We start from the raw sequence: 20,995 nt of genomic DNA, 5'->3' as shown, positions 1-20,995 counted from the left end.
TCTAAGAAGGAATGCATTGCATTTTTATTCATGCATTTGAAGCAATGTTTTCGAACAATAAGCTCTCCTTCGAGAGGCATAAACCTCTTCTATGTGATGGAAAAATTTGTAAATGGTCCTTTATTCATATATTTTTAAATGTAACAAAAATTTAATGTAATAGATTGACTAGACAAATTTTTTATTAAGGTAGCTTTTATAGATAAAATAAAGTTAAGTAGCTTTTCTAAATATAGACTGTTAGTAGCTTTAAATGAAGACATAAAAAGTGACCTTAGCTGAATTCAAAGTCAATTTGGGCGGCATTTTTGTAATAGGGAACTGCCAAACTTAGTATTAGAGAAGCTCTAAAATTTTCGCCAATGGGTTTATTTTTGGTGGAGGTCCACCTAAGCAGAGATGGGCGAAGCTCGCGGTGGGGATTCCTGGGAAAAAATAAAAGCGGAATTTTTTTTTTTGTTTGGCGACTAGGCTGCCTAAATGGTAAATTCAGCTCTGATAAGATGTGTGTTGACTATAGACTTTAATATAAAAGAGACCAATATATAGCCAAAGCATTTATTCCCGCCATTAAAATTATGCCATTTAACCCTTGGTGGAAAAAATATTGTGTGGTGAAAGAAAAAATAAATCTTAAAAACTCCGAAAAAGTCTTAGGAACTCTTAATTCTGAATTTCTTAATGTTTTCGGACACTTATTAACAGTTTTTAAGACTTATTCTTTCTTCAAATATTTTTCCCACCAAGGACGCTATAAATGACAGTCGGGTCTCTAAATGAATAGGTATAATAATGTGCCTAAACTAACGTAGTCACCTCTATACTGGTGCTTCATTTTTTATAAACAAGTTTTTAAGTCAATTATTATTAAAAATATATGAGATCAAACTAGCAAGACAATCTTCACAATGGTGCTATTTATATCCAAAATTATTTAATGGTTCTGCACGTAGATCAAATGATTATTTGCTAATCTAACTAATTATTTTAATAATACGGCCGCTGAGCCGGTTTTCGTGGCCGATTGAGGTCAAATTTTTTGGGTCACGTTTTTTTGTAGATTGAAATTAAAAAAAAACTCCCGGAATAACGTACTACCCGTAATAATTTACATTTACTTTAGTACGTGTTTACGGTAATAGTATAATATTAATTATTATTTAGACAGGTTTCAGGACACGCTTGATTCAATTTAACCCTTCAGAACAGTTGCGTAAAGAAATTCTCTCACACTTTATAGGACAGTAAATAAAATTTATTTTATACACTCAAAACATAAAGGAAAAAAAATATTTTTTAAGGGATGTGAGACTTGTTCTCAACACTTCAGTAAAGTCGATTTAAAAAAAATAGATATACAATTTGTTATATACTTCAGTAGATGGTTTTCTCTCATCACAAGATGATTGTGATACGAAAGGCGACCAGCCTGAAGGGTTAAAGAAAATATAAATTAATTACATAGATTTAAGTTTTGAGAATATGCTACATGTGTTTGTATCAAACACAGGAATGTTCTTTATGTACAAAATAATTATAATAATCATTTATATTTATAGACATTTTTTTAAATTTAATGCAAATAAAGTGATCGTAAAAATTTGATATACTGGATTAAATTGAAATGCTGTCATCTGATTGGCTGGTGACAAGCTGATCAGTGTATGAGTGAAGGTACTGAATTGGATTTTAGAACAGAAGCGCAATAAGAACGTTTTATAGGGCTTTTCATTTAAAAAACGATTCTCTATGTTTCGGATAGGTGTCAATCAAGTAAAGACATATTACATACCCTCTATCTTTGACAAAAAACGCTGTTCAATAAAGGTCAAATATATCAGATTTCCTTCAGTTGAAAACTTTTTTGACAACTGTCTGAAACAAAAGCAAATCGATGAAAAGCACCATTAAAAAGGTTAATTAATTTGACAATTTTTAAAATATTGTTATATATTTAATTATTTCAATATTTTTTTTATAATTAAGTTAATTTTATTAAATAGCCGAAAGTATTGTATATTCAAATTAAAGAGATTCAGTCTAATTATTGTAAATTGTACATATAATAAATTTATAATGTATTTAATACGTAGATGACAATATGTGGTAATTTATACAAGTGATTTTTAAAAAAGTTTCCACCGTATATTTCGAAAAAAAAATGGAAAAAATGCATATTTAGTTTTAAAAACTTTTCTTCAGACTACAATTTTAGGTACCTTTCTACTTTTTTAAGACTAAAAACTGTAAGAAAAGAATATTTTTAGAGAAAAATGTTCGGTCAAAAATTATTAGTCTTTCGATAAAAAAAATAAGAACCTGAAAAAAAAATTATTTGGTATTTTGAGAATTTGCTAGATAAAAACCGTAAAAAAAAATACATATTTAGAGTATTTTCATTATCTTTAATAAGCCCATAGGTGTTTTCGTTTTTTCTAATTTTGGACACTTTATAAAAATTAACACCATATAGATGGTGTGATATATCTAAGCTAATTTCTATCTGCTTGTCAACTTTGATACAAATTATTTTCTAGACCTTTGAGAGAAGAAAAAAAATAAATAATAATCCAATTTCAAAATAAATAAATTAAGATTTTTAAATATATTGTGATATTAATATTAGTAATTTATTCCATAGATTTTTGTATTTTATCTTAACTCGTTTATTAGACTGTCAAATATGCGCTTGCTGTCAGTAATGATTTCGACAACCAAAAGGTAAGTTTAGCTTTGGCAAAATTAATATAATAAATGATCAGAGTGTTATTATCACCTAATCAATGGAGTAGATATTATCATGTTCCATTTAAAAAAGACCCAATTTGAGCTAGTAGGGTTGATTGATTTGGGTTTGAGGAACTCCAAAACATTTTTACAATATTGTACGGAGACAAACATCTTAATTATGGGTAAGTATTTGTTTAAAATAAATTTATGCATTTGCTACAAAATATTTTCAACCAAAGATGTTTATACTCACGCTCTTTCAATTTTCGGACAATTCAATTATTAAATATAATATAGTACTCCCAATGTATTCTCTATGGTACGAGAAATATTGTAAAATGTTTCTTAATTAAACTGTTTTCTAGTGGTTTTTTAGTGGTTTTCTATCATCTGTTTAGTGGGCTTGAGAATTCAAAGTTGGCAATACTGATAAACACCACATGCAATATTTTGACATTTGTTGAAATGTACTGAATGTACATATGGTAATTCTTTTTATAGGTTGACAAGTTTGAAAATTTATTGAAGTGTTTCATTTTTAGTACAAAAAATATTTTGAAAATGTCAAAAAAATCAGAAAATATGAACGAAATGATTAAGAAAGATGATTTAATACAAGCTGTTGTTATAGCCGATAATTTTAGCAATACTTTTGCACCTCTTTCGGATGATCTACCAGTGGTATAAACAAATTCACACATTTTAAAAATTTATTTAATATTACTCACTTTGAATTTTATTCACAGGCTTTATTACCTATCGTTAATTCACCAATAATTGATTATACGTTAGAATGCCTTGCTCTTGGTGGTGTTCAAGAAGTATTTTTATTTTGTAGTTCACATGTTGATCAGATTAAAAAGTATATAAGGTAACTTTATGTGCTTACAATTAGTCCAATATTTTGTATTATTTTATAGGGAGTGTCTTCAACTATTTGATATTCTCAAAATAAATTAATTTTTCAGAGAACAAATCGATAATGTTGTGAATTGGAGTATAACCATGAGTGTGCATATAATAGTGTCAGAAAGTTGTAGATCATTGGGTGATGGCATGAGAGATCTAGATGCTAAGGGTCTCTTAAGAGGGGATTTCATTCTTTTAACAGCTAATAATGTTTCAAATATTAAATTTTTACCAATCCTAAATATTCACAAGTAAGTAAATAATCTCGATTCCCAAGAATCAATCGGCCAGAAAACAATTTTTGTTTATAAATTAATCAGTTGGTGCTAAAGCGACATTATAGTAGAAAATGAATAGTAACGGATGTGACATTGTTGTAGAAGCAAATATTAAATATCTCATATAAATATTATCGAGGATAATAAATGAAAACTCTAAGATATTTCGAAATAAATTTCGATTTTTCTTAGATCCCAATTTCTTAGATCAGTTTTTGTATTTTATAAATACGTATTTCGACTACCAAGTAGTCATCATCAGTAAGAATTAGCTAATCGTGGTTACTCTTATTATGAATGTTACTCTTTGCTAATTTGGTGGCGGACTGCAGTCAATACAAAAACTGATCTAGGAAATTGGGGCAAAAATCGAAATTTATTTATTATTATTATTATTATGGACAAAATATGACGGTAACCTGTCGTTTCTGCACTGAACGATTTAAAAGGTTTTGATCCTTTCTGGAGAATGTTGTAAACTAATTGTTTCCGATATAATTGAAATATTTATATAATTCTGTTTGTTTTAAAGAAAAAATTGTAAGAAAGATAAAGGATGTTCAATGACATTAATTTACAAAGAAGCTGCGCCAGGTCAAGCCAGTCGTTGTCCACAAGATGAAATTGTCTTAGCATCGGACAAAGCCTCTCAAAAAGTATTATTTCTACAAAAATTAGCAACACAACCACTTGCAACCAAAATTGATATTTCATTAGTAAGTATCTATTTTTAATTTCCTGAAATATTTAATAAATAATCGTTGCATTATATTTAAATTTTAAATTTCCGAAAACCCTTGTAGATTTGTTTTGTTTAGAGCAAAACTGGCCAAAAACATTCCAACACAAGATATAGGGTGGACCATTTTAATCAATTATGGCTAATAGCTCGTTTTGTAATTAACCAAACAAAAATTTACTAAAATTGCAGAGTTTTATTGAGGGCATCATGTTCTGACATCAGTTTGAACTTAGTTCTTCAGATTGCTTTAATAGTCAATTTAAATCCTAAAAGTTTAGAGATAGAATAACACTTTAAATTAGAAAGTTGATCTTCATAAAAAACTAACATTTTTTCGAAAATCGTTACCTTGAAGGAAATGCGACTTAAAAATATATCATTATTGCATTTAAGGTAGTACTATCGGTAATAGACTTTGCATTCTGAATTTAATGAAACTTGGCATAGTTGTCCATTATTATATCATAATTAACCAGTTAAATTTTCAGGGGCCTTCAGAGAACTGAAAAAAAGATATTTTAACATTGATCCTAATGGGAAATCGCAGATTTTATTTTATTTCACAAAACTGAACGTTCAGATTTTCAGTTCTCTGGAGGCCCCTAAAAATTTAACTGGTTAATTATGATATAATAATGGACAACTATGCCAAGTTTAATTAAATTCTGAATGCAAAGCCTATTACCGATAGTACTACCTTAATCAAAAGAAAATACGCTTTAGTAAAAAATTTTAGACAAAAGTTATCAAGGACAATAAAGGTTATTCTTCTGTGTTAATAACTTTTAATCCTGGGTAAATTTTCAAGATCAATGACCTTGGAACAAGAATTTAAGGTTAAAGTCATGGGCACAGGTGAATGCCCTTTATTGCCTTTGACAAGTTTTGGTTAAAGCATTTTTCTGTGGCTACCGTGTTTTCTTTCGATTAAATGCAATAATGGTATATTTTTCTGAAAGATAACGATTTTCGAAAAAATGCTTTTTTTTTGAGGATCAACTTTCAAATTTCAAGTGTTATTCTATCTCTTACCTTAAGGTTCTAAATTGACAATCAAAGCAAGCTGGAGAACTAGGGCTTATCTGATGCCAGAACATGATATCCTCCATCAAACTCTGCAAATTTTGTTTAAGTAATTTTTTGTTTGCTTAATTATAAAACGAGCCCACTCTGTATAACATTTAAAGCAAAACGAAAATCCATGCCCAACATGTAATGTTGTGTTACTTTTTAGGAAGACCTTTTAAACTATCCCACCGTTGAATTAAGGCATAATCTCCAAGATACTCATATTGCAATATGTTCATCGGCAGTTTTACCATTATTTTCTGATAACTTTGATTTTCAAACAAGAGATGATTTAATTAAAGGCTTACTTAACGATGAATTATTAACAAGTTCAATTTACTGGCATTTAACAACTGAATACGCCGCTTGTGTTACCAATTGGCATATGTATCAGGCAGTTAGGTAAGTTTTCATAGTTCTTTTAAATAAATATCTAATGCCGATCTGTTTATAAAAACTTACAAATTTATAGCCACGACATAATTCATCGATGGGCTTATCCATTTGTACCAGATATGGGAATAAATAAAGAAGAACAAGCTTATATGTATTTGAGAAATAATATTTATCGTAACAAAACTGTAACCTTAGCGAAGTAAGAACTTGTTGAATCAATAGTATTAGCAGAGAAAGTCGTGGATATTTTTCTAAATTTTCATTAATTTTCGAAAAAAATATCAAATAAATTCGATAAAATGTCTAAATGAAATGGGACGAAAAAATCTTAACAACAAGATCTTATCCTTAGCAGTGAATAGACGTGCAAACGTCGCGAGATTAAATCGTGTTCTGTTTAAGTGATATCTAAAAATTTGAAAAATATTCACCACTTTTACCGCCAATAATACTCCTTGTGAAATCCAATATGCTGCAATATTTAATTTTACAAAATCATTTTAGAGGCAGTAATTTAGTAGAAGATGTGGTGATCGCTGAAGGAAGTACAATTGCTGAATCATCCACTATAATTCGTTGTGTTATAGGAAAAAATTGTAAAATCGGAAAAAACGTACTAATTAGTGATTCTTATGTTATGGATGGTACAACAATTAATGATAATTCAAAAATTTCGTTTTGTGTCATTGGACCAAATTGTAATATTGGGAAAAATGCAACACTATCTGGGAGTTGTATATTAGGATCGAAGGTGCATATTGAAAGTGGGCAAGTATTAGAAGCTGCCTTAATACAATCAAAAAAACCTGAAAATGGTAATTTTTGGAATAAAGTCAAAAAAGTATAAAACTTAAGAAAAATGCAAAAAAGAATTAAAATGTAACAAATATTTATCATTGATCATTTATTTTTGATTTCATAGCTAATGAAGAAGATATTATAAATGTTCAAGCATACAGAGTACGATGCTATTCAGAACGACAAGATTCTGATTCGGAAGCTGGAGATATATTAAGAATGATATCGAAATTGCGAATTCAATCAGATATATATTCTGATGAATCATCCGATGAAGAGGACGACGATGTTTCTTATGATAGTAAATCGGAAATATCATTACCACCTGATGATACAAATTGTTAGTAATTTTTAGGCTCGATTCCCATATCATGCTGTAATCAGTGGCGTAGCTATCGAGGGCTAGATGGTGCCGTGCGCCTGGACCTCCAAGCTCAAGAGATCCTTGGACCCTGGCCAGCAAACCTCGTATTGCATTTCCCTATTCCTTGGTAATTTAAATAAAATAGGTTGTAACAGGACTATAATCATAGCAACTTTGAAAGAATACAGAAGAATTCCCAAGAATACAGTTTCTACTTCTGTTAGAAATTTGTGTAGAAATCAATTTTTTCCATGAACTGATTTTTTGCAGGCATGCCTTTACCATTATTTTCGTTGTTAAATTCTTCTGATACCAATTTCATACCATATGAACATGTAAGTCAATATAGGTAACTACATTGATCTGTTAACCAATCGAGATTAATATTAGAAAAAAGATAATTTAATTACGAAAATATTGGTATAGGTCTGAAAAAAAACGTTATGAAAAACTTGAGTAAAATTAATTAAAAATAGCCATTAATACTTTTCAATCAATAAAACTTCATACAAATATGACTCATCTGGTTATCAGATGGGTGAAGATCGACCTTATACCGTCTCTTAGACTATAAGGTATTATCACATTCTGAACCCATAAGTCAAATTTCGGAAAAACTTAATTTGTATTGGTGTGATAAATATTAAAATAGACCTTATCCCGTCTCTTGTATTATTTAAGACAGACAAAAATATATCATGCATTTTTTTCGGCACTATAATGTGAATCGAGCTTCAAAGTTTTTTAAAAATATTTTTCTAATATTTTCCATATTTCTTTGTAGTATTCTTAACAGAAGTAATCGATAGTTTAGCAAGAGGTTACGAAGACAAATTAGCTTGTGATAATTTAATTTTAGAAATAAATTCTTCAAGATACGCCTATAATGTTACATTAAAAGAGGTAGGTAAACTAAATCAAAAGAGTTAATAACTACGGCTTATGAGCCACACTAGACGAAAGAGACGAAATATTGGGTTTCCTTCAAACCAAAATTTAAGGCTCACTAGAATAGAAAAAAACACAGAAGCAACTTATGTTTGTGGAGAATAAGCAAATGACCACACTTATACAATATACGATAATATGCTGAAGATTGGACATCTTTATTATAAATTAATTAGATTATTTTGTTATATTAATAAATATTATTTAATTAAATAGGTAAACTACAATGTATTAAAAGCAATATTAAGTCTTCCATTTCAACAGAACGATAATAAACCTTTTGTTCAACAATTGTCTTCTTTGTTAACGTACTTCTCTCCAATATTGAAAAATTATGTTAAGAACAAAAGTTCTATGATGGATTGTTTACAAGCTATTGAGGTAAGTGTAAAAAAATTTTCAATAAATTATCAATGTTTTTCAAGCTTTGGATCGCAATCGAAATGTAAAATATTTTAAAGATTCTCATTGATTGAAGGTATAATTTTTAGCCAGATTATCGAAAGAGACAACACTTTTTAAATTTCAGTTTGTTTAAAGCTTCACAATTTGGTTTATATTTTTAAGATGTATTTATGGTTTTTATTGAAATTGGAGATAAATTTTTTTTTCAATTTTGTAAGGGTTACCTTTGTGAAAAAACGAAAAAAAATTGTATTATAGAATTTGATAAAAATCGAAGTATAGGGTAATTTTGACCCAACAAATTCAAAATTCATTTTGCGTTTAATTGAGAAGATATTACTCTATGAAATCTCTTTAAGATCTCAGGATGAGTTCTCAACAATTCTAAGGATAAGGTCTTAATGAAATTATTCGCTCAATTGTCAAATAAATCCGTTTTTTCTATTTATTTGCGTCAAAAATTTCTGTGTTTCAAATTTTATCAAATTCTGAAACAAAAAAATTGTTTTTTTTTTTTCTTTAAAGGGAAAATTAAGAAAAATTTTTGTTGCCAATTTCGATAAAACTCATTATCTAAGGCATTTTTTATTTAGAAAATACATGCAATCGAGTTCTTTTGAGAAATGGATGAGAAGTTTTTGAGATATCTCCTAAAATGGCATAGGAGGGACGACTTAAGACAATATCTTAGAAATCATTTGTCTAATTTTTCGGAAAGTAATAATACCGAACGCCGGTTACGACTCAAAAAAACTAGTGTTGAGTTTTGATCAAAAATATTGAGTAAACATTATTGTACACCGACAGTAATGTACAATATTGTGTCTGGTTTTAATATTTTTGGCCACTATAACTTACAATGAACCACCAAAAACATGAACCATCTTAAACCAAAATAATTTCTATTAAATAGTGCATTCATTCACTTGTAACTAATATTGTAAATATTTTCAGGATACTGCAAATACATGTTCAGAATTAATAAAATGCGTAGCAAAAATTGTTCATTGGTTTTATAATCAAGAAATTCTATTAGAAGAATCAATCATTAGTTGGTATCAAAAATTGGATAAAAATTCAAGGTTATATTCTCAAATGCAACCGTTTATCAATTGGTTGGAAGAGGCTGATGAAGAATCGGATTCGGAGGAAGAAAGTGAATAGTTTAGATTTGTACAATAAATAAAAATAAAATTGAAATATTTTCAAAGCTATGAAATATAATTTATTAACATTCTGGTTACTGTTTTCTTCTATATATCAAAACAGTAACTGCTTCCCTTTCCTAGATACTGCTTCCTTCCTTTCCCTCTCACAGTATAAATATTTCAATAAAGTAGTTAAAAATTTAATATCGAAAAAAAAAAAAACATTTTTTTGATTCAAATTTTGTGCAAATTATTTCCACAAATTTCAATGCTGAAATTTTATTTGTGCAATTTTTCTTGAGAAACTTATGCAGCGTGTAAGCGTTTGTAAATGTTCTACAGAAAATATGCGATGTAACGTCATGACGTCTTTTTGATTGTAAACTTAGATTATAGTTTTTATTTATGTAATAAATTATAATCTGTGCTTCAAGCTTTTACGTTAATTATTAATAAAAATTTTGGAATTTACAAAAAAATATAATAAAACAAGTGAAAAGAAACAATTGACTGCAATCGTTTGTTTTTTGACGTCACGTAAATAAAGAAAGATTTCCACTCTTAAATAGCCACACACACATAACTGATATTCCCATATTAATACATACTACAAATTTTTCACCTAGTTAGCGCCCTCATGGGTAAACAGTGATGTTTACAAGAAAATGCTTCAAAAAAAAAGTTGTTTATTTTTTTATAAGGAACATTTTTTACATTTAAACATTTGTTCTATCTCTAACGGTTTACAAGATGGGTCCTACGGACCCAAGACCCAATTGACCTATGTTGCTCATTTACGAAATCGACCTCACTTTCTACGTCTTAAGCTCTTAAGCACACTATAAAAATTTCAGCTTGATTTCTCTTTTCGTTTTTGAGTAATCGTAATGACAGACGACAGACAGACATGCGGAAATGGACTAATTAGATGATTCTATGAACACCTAAACCAAAATTTTTTAAGCGTTACAAACTTGGGACTAAACTTAATATACTATGTATATTTCATATACATGGTATAATATTCGTTAGTGCATAATTGAAGAGGGTACAGCTGAATCGATCGCAGCGCTGTCATCTTTCATTTAAAATATGACTAATTTTCAATTTTTTACACGTAAATGATATAGTAAATGTAAAATTAAAATTATTGAAAAATAAAAATGTAAATTAACAATAATTATTATAATTTGTTAGAAAGTAGTATTAAATTTTCAATGCAAGCTATATATACAAACCATAGTATCCATCCATCCATGAAAACGCTGGAAATAAAATTCATGCATGGTGGGAATATAAGACCTTTTCGATAAAAATTATTTTCAAAGCTTATAAATTTATTTTGTGCCTACCAATAAATTCTTTGTAAAAATACGACGTTTAAATCTCTTTCGGAATTTCTCCTAGTTTTTTTTTTGTGCGGAGTTTATTGCGACTCCAAAATACTGAATTGACCTTTGATGATTTAAAAATGTAGCGTCCATTATAAATTTGAATTTAATATTATTGTAATGACATCTGTTGATAAAATTTGTACTAAATATGCGGTAAATTCAAAACTACTAGATTAATAAAAATGTATGAAACGTTCCCATATTTATTTATAAGAATTTACAAGATATTTGTTTTTGAAATAAAATATGTTTCCAAATAAATAAATATTTATGTGATTAGACAAATTTAGATGGAAAAGATAATTTGAGAAAATTTACAAAATGGCATGACCTAAGCAAAAATTTAAATAAAGTACATAAAATGTTTAATTAAAGCGTTAATAAATTTTTTTATCATGCATGTTGTACTTTGCATACGATTACGATTAGCACGATTTGAATAATTAACAGCAAAAAATGAATAAAACTGTATAAACAAACGTAGCGGCATGACGACGTAAAAATTGTCATTACACAAAGATGGCCGAACAGGAAAGTAGTGCACCGCCGTTAGAATCATTACAATCAGAAAATTTATTCAAAAGTCTTATTTTAGAAATAGTGAGTAGTCCATTAAATCTTATTTTAGTGGCAATTATATCAATTTTGGTGTATAAAATTATTAAAAGTCACCAATATGTGCCTGCCGTTCCACCTCCGGAACCTACTTTACCAAAAATTAGAAAAGATTTTACAATAGAAGAACTTAAAAAATACGATGGTACGCAACCTGATGGTCGAGTTTTACTTGCAGTAAATGGTAATGTTTACGATGTTACCAAAGGCAAACGATTTTATGGACCTGGTAAGGTTTTTAATTTAATACTTATATTTGTTTAGGGTTAATAAAATTACCCTTAATTTACAGGTGGTCCTTATGCGTCCTTCGGTGGAAGAGATGCATCCAGAGGGTTAGCAACATTTCAAGTTAGTGGTAAAGATGAGTACGATGATTTAAGTGACTTAAATACTGTGGAAATGGAATCTGTTCGAGAATGGGAAGCTCAAATGAAAGGTAACATTTATTTTTTTTTAATTCGTTTTTAATTACAGTTTTATCTTCCAAAACATTTAAAAAGTAAATTTGGCAATGATTTTGGAATATGGAATGGTGACTTTCAATTTTTGTAACACTTAGATAATTAAATGATTAGTTCAAGGTCTCTTTTTAATTTGTTGAATAATTTATTGTGAAATTAAAACATCAGATTTTTTATACGTATAAATAATAATGATTACGCTTTTTAATTTCATCATATAACTTTTTTGTTTGAAAAAAAAAAAATGTTTATTAATACATTTTTTGATATGAAATTTTATTAATAATTCTCGGTATTTTATCAAAAATTTAATATTATGAATTTAAATTCGATTCAATTGTTATTTCGAACATACAAGACATAAAGACAAAATATTTTATAAGTGTAGATTAAAAATTACAAATATTAATTTTTGTCTATATTTAAGTGATTTCCTGGGATCATAGTCATTAAACACAGCTTAAAACAATTCCTTAACATCAGATACAATAATTGCGTCTTACTAAGTGAACCTTTTGTTTAGCAAACAATTTACTTTAAAATAAATTTTATACAACAAGTTGTTGTTTCACGTATATTATTGCGCTCTATTTTCTTATGATACACCAAACAGGTTAAAATTTTTAACTAGTTTTGTAAATAAGAAAGTCCCTTGTTATCCCATGCATACATGTGATATGTGAGGTATACTAAGTTTAGTCCCAAGTTTGCAACGCTTAAAAATATTGATGCTAAGCAAAAAATTTGGGTATAGGTGTTCATAAAATCACCTAATTAACCCATTTCCGGTTGTCTGTCTGTCGCCTGTCCATCTGTCATTACGATTACTCAAAAACGAAAAAAGATGTCAAGCTGAAATTTTTATAGCGTGCTTAGGACGTAAAAAGTGAGATCAAGTTCGTAAATGAGCATGGAATTCTTAAGATAATTATAGTACATGACGACAAATTTTATGTCCGACCTCTTTGTCTAATTAGTAGTTTAAAATGCTTAAATTATCCGTATTTCTCGACCGATTTTAATTTTAATTTCATTTTTTGTCATCTCTTCTACGGTGTACGAATAGTATTTTCATATTTTGTTAAGAAATGCGAAGAAAAACCACCGATGTTCCCTATTCACAGACCCGTTTTTTATCACACTGATGCATTACACAATTTCAGCTGGGCTAATTGACACTGATTTACATTTTTTTCGAGATTTAGTGTCTAATATATACACGGGGGTGGACGAGTTTTGTTATAAGTTAATAAAAATATTTGAATATTCATATTAAATCAAATATTTATATTAGATAAATCTTATTTATTTTTTAAGAGGAAATTCGTTTTTAACTGCCACTTTTTTAGTAATTGTTCCAGTGCAAACTCTATTAGGTCATCAAAAATGCTTCATTTGCTCTTTTTTAAACGTTATAATACGATGTTATTGACAGAAATTAACTTCTTAGTAGCTTATTTCTCTTCGGGAATGTTGCTAGAGTTAATCAAATTCAAAATACAACACTGAAACTCAGGGTTCGAGGATATATATCAATGGATATATATCATGATATATATCCGATATATATTACGTGAATTTTTATGATATATATCAATAAAAAAATGATTTAAAAAAATTTAATATTATTTAGTAATTTTTGGCGTTTGTTACCGTATTTCTACTTCCCAAATTTTGATAGCATTGGAGTAGAGTTAAAACCTACTAATACTAAGCTCAAATCGTGTCGTGTCAGAAAAAGTTCGTTACTAAAGAGTAAGTTTAAGTAAGATTCAGAATCGGAAGATGATCTAGCATTATCTTCCTTGCAGTCAAACCAAGCCCAATTATGAAACGACATTTTTTTAATTTTTTATGGGATAATTAACAGTTTATTACAAATGACTGATGACTGATTTGATAATTAAAAGACTGATGATTATACTCTAGAGTTATTATTTGTAATGTTTATTGTTTTGTTGCCTCAATGTAGGTATGACCATTGACTGATAACAATTTATAAAATTGTTTTTTGTTTTAAAGTTGATTTTTATTTATAAAAATTTTATTATTTTTAATTGATTTTGCCTGATTTAGAAGAATATTTTATGTTTTGGTTTCATTTGTCTGATTTGAAGTGGCTAAGTAAATAAAACCTTTAAAAAATTTGGCTATCGATTTAAGAAATACCACCTGAAATTGTATACAAAAACAGACGTGTATTGATTCCTGACCAGAAAGTAACCAAACATAAGCAAATGACCACTTTATTTAAATGAAGTAGACTTAGGAAATTAATTGTTTTTTTTTTTATTTAAAATATTTTGGCAAGGGCCATTAAGCCATTAAAGCCATGAAATTAATTGTTGTACAAATTTTTTTTAAACACCTAACTATATTAAGCAAATGAAATTTAGAAAAGGCTTTTGAAATAATATCCCCTTGACTCAAGCCGTACTCAGAAACTATATATATGTAAATTGATTTATGTGTCTTTTTTTTTAATACCAACATAATAAGAATAAATATTTTTCCATTACATATTACAAAAATAATTCTGTTTATTACAGAAAAATACGATTTAGTTGGACGTTTATTGCGACCCGGAGAAGAACCAACAAACTATTCAGAAGAAGAAGACGAAGAAAAAGATAAAAATGCGTCAGGTGACAAACCAAAAGAAGAATAAAAATAAGTGAAAAATAAGCAAAACACCAATATCATAAGTCTGATTTCCTTAGTATGGCCAAGAGCATATTTTAAAAAGAATCGAAATTTAAAAATTTATTTTTTTATTATTGTTTATTGTGAATTCGTTTAAACGACATCATTTTTAATACATTAATGCAGCATTATTATCAATCAGAATGGCAATTACCAAAAAATTTATGGAATACAATACATAGAAAAATCTTTGATAAATATTTTTTAAAATTTATCGTAATAAATTATTTTATGTAGTCATTGAATTGATTGTTCGATTGATTGCTGTTACCCGTCCCATCTTTGTAAAAAAGATTCAAAGCATTTTGTTATAAAAATATTTTATTCTTTATTAAAAAAGTTACTTTATACAACTTTATTGTATTACAACTTTATTTGTTAATTTAATTATTATATCATTTTTAAAATAAAGCATTCTAATTCTTAAATGCTTTTAAAATGTTGTCTACATCATTTACTTTATTATGAAATAATCAAGTAATAGTTATAACTACGCCAAAGAGCAATACCACTCGAAACAGTAGTTGAACTAATAATTATTAATATTTCAATAACAACGCCCGAGTGGCAAAATTACAAATTTAAGTGGTCGTTTGGACTAAAATACTTAACGTATTTTTAATAATGTTTATAGGCTTGGCGTAGTAGTAATATTAAAAAAAAAAAAAAATTACAAGTTTATTTTTATATTTGTTTTAGAAAAGGTGTGCATGTTAGAACAAATTTAGGTAATCATTTCATTTGTTGTTCCTTAAATATGAATTTTACAATCTAATTGGCAATCTATTTTCAAATCGGCTTTTATTTTAAATTAAGCTCTGTCGCGCATGTGTTGAGTTAAACATAGGATGCTAATTTTGTAGCTTTGATACATATAGCAGCATTCAACGCTGTACAGCGTCGTCTTTGGATACAACGAAAATAACGTGCTATTCAAAATGAAATATACAAAAATAATGTAAAATTATTACCACATTCAGTAAAAAGTGATCAAGTTAGCATCGACATCGATCTTTATACTTGTGGCAGTATAAACTAAACGTATCACGTTAAATGACTGTATAATTAATTGCAACATACGCAACTTTCATTAGATTTTCAAAAAATTTAATTTTGATTTATATACAAGTATGTAGTCTTTTTATTGTGAAATATAATACCTCATTTTTAATAATAGTATAATTTTTCGCATATGGCGTGATCATAAATATTGAATTTCTCCAATATCTCGTAATTATATCAGAACTCTCAGGGAACCCTCTGTCATTTACCAGTTATTGTTGCAAATTATTATTATTTTTTTTTTTTTGTAATTGCTTATGTATTACATCTCGTCTATTGTTTATGTATTACACAGAAGGCTTGAGCAACATTACAAAATTGACGTATAATAATCATTTGGAACTTCAAAATCTTAAATAAATGAGATTACTCACAAAAAGTGAGTACATAAATGGAAATTGACTATCATGATAATTTGCACAATCAAGTCGCCTGTTTAGCAAATTAAAACAATTTAACTATCTACCAATAAATAATATGTTAACATAACGTAAGATATCATAATCATTGAAGTTTGAAAACAAACTGGTAAAATTTCCTAAGTTCCGTGATAATACAATAGAACTTACCATTAACTAAATTTAAAAAGAATAAATTGTATCTGTCAATTTAAAAAAGGCAGATTTGCTTTTTGTGCAGATTAACTAGTCATCCACGTTAAGTAGAAATGATTCACTAAAAATCTTAGCTTGATGGTTATCGATTTATTATAGGCAACAAGCTTTGGATCTTATCAGGTTTTACACAACATTGTTAATTTTTATGTTATTTGATTAATTCAAATACTAAATTTTTAACAAAAAAAAATGCTCTGGCCTCTAAAGAAAGTTCATAGTTTATTAATTAAAAAAAACTGTTTTAAGTGGTTTAAGGGTTCATACTTAAGTTCAATTGTTTTATTTTGTTTTTGGGTTTCAATAAGTTATATCAAACTTTTATTAAAAATTTTTTTAATGTTGTAAAAAAAAAATAATGAAACTTTTTTATATTTGAATTGATTGTTACACGACGTTCGTTATCAAAATGTACATTTTTTTTTATAAAAATATTTTTTAAATAAAATTTATCACAGTGCTCAGTACAAAATTTTGTCAAAATGAGTGTAAATTTACAAAAACTTCAAAATTAGAATAAATTTTAATTTTCTCATCCTTGTTACATCAAGACATTCCAAATATGTTTCTCTACCCTCCGGCATAATCATAAATTACATCTAGTTCTGACCCATTTAAGTTTCGTGCGTTTTTAACAATACATTATTAAAAATTTTATAATACATATATTCACATTAAATAATGTGTTAAAATTGACGTTCGTCATTTTAACGCACTACATAATATGAATGGGTTTATTAAACACAATTTATTTGTATAAACGCACGTTCTTAAAATAAAGGTCTGTCAGTTCTGGAATTATGGTTTTCTTACACCATATTATCAATAATTGGGATACTTGAGTCATAGTCATATATGTCATACTCCTAAATTGTCAGCCGAGAGAAAGGCCCGGCGATTTTCGAACGGTGCTGACAATCGTTTTTCTCTTAGAAATGGTAGCCGCACATCCTTCTGCGAATCTTTGACAATTCTCGTGTGCGTTATTTTTACCAACACATTCATATCAATTTGTCTATCTATATCACTAATATTTATGTATCTGGATAGAACACAATTCTCGTGTTCGTTATTTTTACCAACACATTCATATCAATTTGTCTATCTATATCACTAATAAATTTCGATTTTTGCCCCAATTCCTATTCCTATAGGAATTGGGGCAAAAATCGAAATTTATTTCGACATATCCTAGAGTTCTCATTTATTATCTTCGATAATATTTATATTATCTATATCACTAATATTTATATATCGTATATTGTAATTGATCAAAGAATTATAAACTAGCGCCTCCAAAGGAGTTTACAGAACTAAATAATATAAACGGCGCAACCGCATATTTATACTTCATATGAAATCGTAAAAAATCTTTACTTCGTACAATGGTTTAAATTTATTTTACGCCATATCTATCCAGTTATATAGAGATTAGTGATCTATATACAAACAATTCTTTTACTGACCGCGTACGCGCATATTAGGTAAGAGTTACCTATTTGCATCTCACTCTTCCCCTGACTGCTTCTCTAATGGGCTTAAATGAACGCCTAGCCATATAGGAGTTTTACATATATGATCATAGTCAATAACTAAATTTCTATATTTTCATGGCGGTACTAGGAATGCGTAATTTCAGAACGTGTATGCTATGCTTGAAAATTGTGAATTTGTTGTTATTCTTTATAATTACGACTTACGAAAACAAGACTTTATACATCTAAACTTTCGTTAGTTGAAAATTTGAAGAGTCCATTTTAGACGGGCATGGTTTAAGAAACGTTTATGAGTTCATTATGGTAAAAATAATACTTTATAGATAATGCTATGAAAAGCCTTTCCTAATCAAATTCTAAATATATTATTCATTTTGAAATTTATTTACAATTCATCCAGTGAATATATGAAATGGATTTCACGAAAATTAAAAAAAAAAAATACAGTCGAATTGAGAACCTCTTTTTTTTGGTTTGAAGTCGGTTAAAAATTAAACACATAATGATCATTGATTTAAAAGCGTATATTTTGACTGGGCAGGTAAATTAATGTTTTATAATTAATATTAAAATAAATTATGCTACTATTAAACTAAGCTAAGAGAGGAAATTTGTAAATTTTTGAAAAAGTTACTTAAATTAAACTTCAATCGTTTTATGGTTGCAAAAAAAGAAAATTGTAAAATGTACATTTTATGAAAATTGTATTTAATGGAAAAAAAAAATATATATATATAGATAAAAATGAAATCAGTTTGTAAGATTATATATATAGAAATTTGGGCAACTTTTTATTTTTCGCAATAAAGTTATGTAATTTTTAAAAGGCATTTTATATTTATAATAATCTTATCCGGACCCAGAATAACCTTTCGGCGGACCCAATACAACAAATTTTTTTTATCCATATTGCATTTTCAGAAAATTTAGCTGTTTTTGGTGTAATAGTGTAAATTTATTTTTAAATGAGGTGTCTGATATTCTTATGGAATTTGAAAAAATCGAAATGAGGTAAGGCTAGGGGTTTTGGCGGAAAAAGAAACAGAATGTAAATATTTTACAACATTTGATTATCTGGCCATTTTTCTGTTTCTAATATTTCCAAGTATTCCGAGCAATGGTGCTTATGAAGGCATCACTCTGTAAACCGGCTAGCTATTGGTATTCGAGTTCCTGAGGTGATTTATGTACCCTGTATTACATTTAAACTTATGCCCCCAAACTGACTGGAACCAAGATATGAAGTAGTGATTAAAAAAAATTGTTTATCTTTTAAACCTAACAAAACAGCGGTTTACTGAAAGTTTGCCGATGAAGTACTTTGAGTTCAAAGGTTTGTGGGTGGAAAAAAAATTTCATTCAAAATGGATGGCATTGAAACTTATTACCTATGAAGATCGTTTTGTCGGTGTTTGTTAAATGAAAATAAAAGATCTGAATTTTTAACGACTTAAGAAATTATATTCTTTATAAAATCGGGAGGCAATGGATTTTTTGGCAATGAGTATATGGTAATTAACAATCTCCTAAATTTTCGGCTGACATGAAAATTTTGGCCGATACAAATTTCGGCTGACAGAAAATTTTGCTATATAAATCGGATATAAACTTTCATTAAACCATTATTTGCTTCGGCTTAAAGCCAATCGTTATCATGGTAACTAATAATAGGCAAAATAAAAAAGAAAAAAATATATAGAAATCTTTTTTATTTGAAAATTAGAACAAGATACGATGACACCGTATTAACCACAAGCCCTAATAAAAATTTAAATAATATTTCGAAAATCACTCACCAAATCGTCAAAAAAGCGATTTTTTGATTTAATTTAAAGTCTTGTAATAGTAAGCTTGCACAAAATTAATGCCAATCAATATTAAAACTTTTTGCGATTTTTGTGGTAGCACGAAATAGAAAAATAAAACTAAATTTTTTAATTTCAATTAGGGATTAAAGTCAGAGGAGCTGCTGTTGCCTTTTTCGACTTTATTTTCCCTACTTTTTATAATTTATTATTTTAATATGAATAATATAATATTCATTTCTTGGGCAAAATAATTTCTGTTATAAGAATTACTGTATTAAAAAAATTGCCTCTAATAAGATTCAAACCCACAACTATGCAATAATTTTTTTGAACCAAATATCTCAAGAACCGAAATATCTCAAACATTGCAATTAAGTAGGGTAAGTTAAACAAATTTAAAGTAAAATTTAGGAGTGGGAGACACGGATTTATTAATTTTATATTTGCAAAATCCTTGGCTTGAAGAAAAAATGTTAAGAGACCATTCTTATTCAGAATTTAATATACTTTAATTTTGCCAATGACAATTTTTGCGCTAAATCTAATAGTTTTCGAGATATATAGTAAAATATTGTGTTATATCCAAACCCTTTCCTGCTTTCGATGGAAAAAATTTTAATTATTTTTTAGCCAAAATTATATCTTTTTATAAGTAATTATTAAGCTCAAAGATGTTTTTATCATAAATGGCAAAATTATTTCAACTATCTGCAGCACTAAAGATCGATAGATTTTTCGAAAGTGTATTTTATAATGGAGATTATATGATAAAAATTAGTTTCGTAAATAGTATTTTTCTTTAAGTGAAGACTTATTTTAGTCAAAGAAACTATTAGCAATTTGATTTAAACTAAAATTTTATGTTTAAAATATCCTTTTCTTTATGAAATTATTATAAAAATGACAATAATTTCCCTAGATAATTTGACGTTTCTTTGTCTGTTTGATTGATAAAATGTCAAAAATTAATTGCATAAAATGATTCGAAACTAATTCGCATGGGATGAAACTTATAAAGAATTGAAAAATGAATAACTTTATAAAAGTATTATT

The 20,995-nt window shown here is 27.8% G+C and overlaps 2 protein-coding genes across 2 annotated transcripts; both read left to right on the top strand.

The window, feature by feature from the left end:
* Positions 1 to 3,249: 3,249 nt before the first annotated feature.
* On the top strand, positions 3,250 to 9,845 carry LOC123291867 (translation initiation factor eIF-2B subunit epsilon). Its single transcript, XM_044872300.1, has 11 exons — positions 3,250 to 3,411; positions 3,477 to 3,601; positions 3,699 to 3,890; positions 4,450 to 4,633; positions 5,894 to 6,129; positions 6,200 to 6,322; positions 6,628 to 6,938; positions 7,046 to 7,261; positions 8,070 to 8,188; positions 8,450 to 8,614; positions 9,593 to 9,845. The coding sequence occupies exons 1-11, from the start codon at positions 3,292 to 3,294 to the stop codon at positions 9,800 to 9,802; spliced, it is 2,001 nt and encodes a 666-aa protein (XP_044728235.1). The 5' UTR covers positions 3,250 to 3,291; the 3' UTR covers positions 9,803 to 9,845.
* Positions 9,846 to 11,645: 1,800 nt separating this feature from the next.
* On the top strand, positions 11,646 to 16,343 carry LOC123293289 (membrane-associated progesterone receptor component 1-like). Its single transcript, XM_044874058.1, has 3 exons — positions 11,646 to 12,024; positions 12,088 to 12,234; positions 14,809 to 16,343. The coding sequence occupies exons 1-3, from the start codon at positions 11,700 to 11,702 to the stop codon at positions 14,925 to 14,927; spliced, it is 591 nt and encodes a 196-aa protein (XP_044729993.1). The 5' UTR covers positions 11,646 to 11,699; the 3' UTR covers positions 14,928 to 16,343.
* Positions 16,344 to 20,995: the final 4,652 nt, after the last annotated feature.

Source organism: Chrysoperla carnea, chromosome 2 (assembly GCF_905475395.1).
Source record: "Chrysoperla carnea chromosome 2, inChrCarn1.1, whole genome shotgun sequence".
NCBI lineage: Eukaryota > Metazoa > Arthropoda > Insecta > Neuroptera > Chrysopidae > Chrysoperla > Chrysoperla carnea.
The sequence above is the reverse complement of the archived record's forward strand: the minus strand, read 5'-3'. Positions and strand labels throughout refer to the sequence as shown.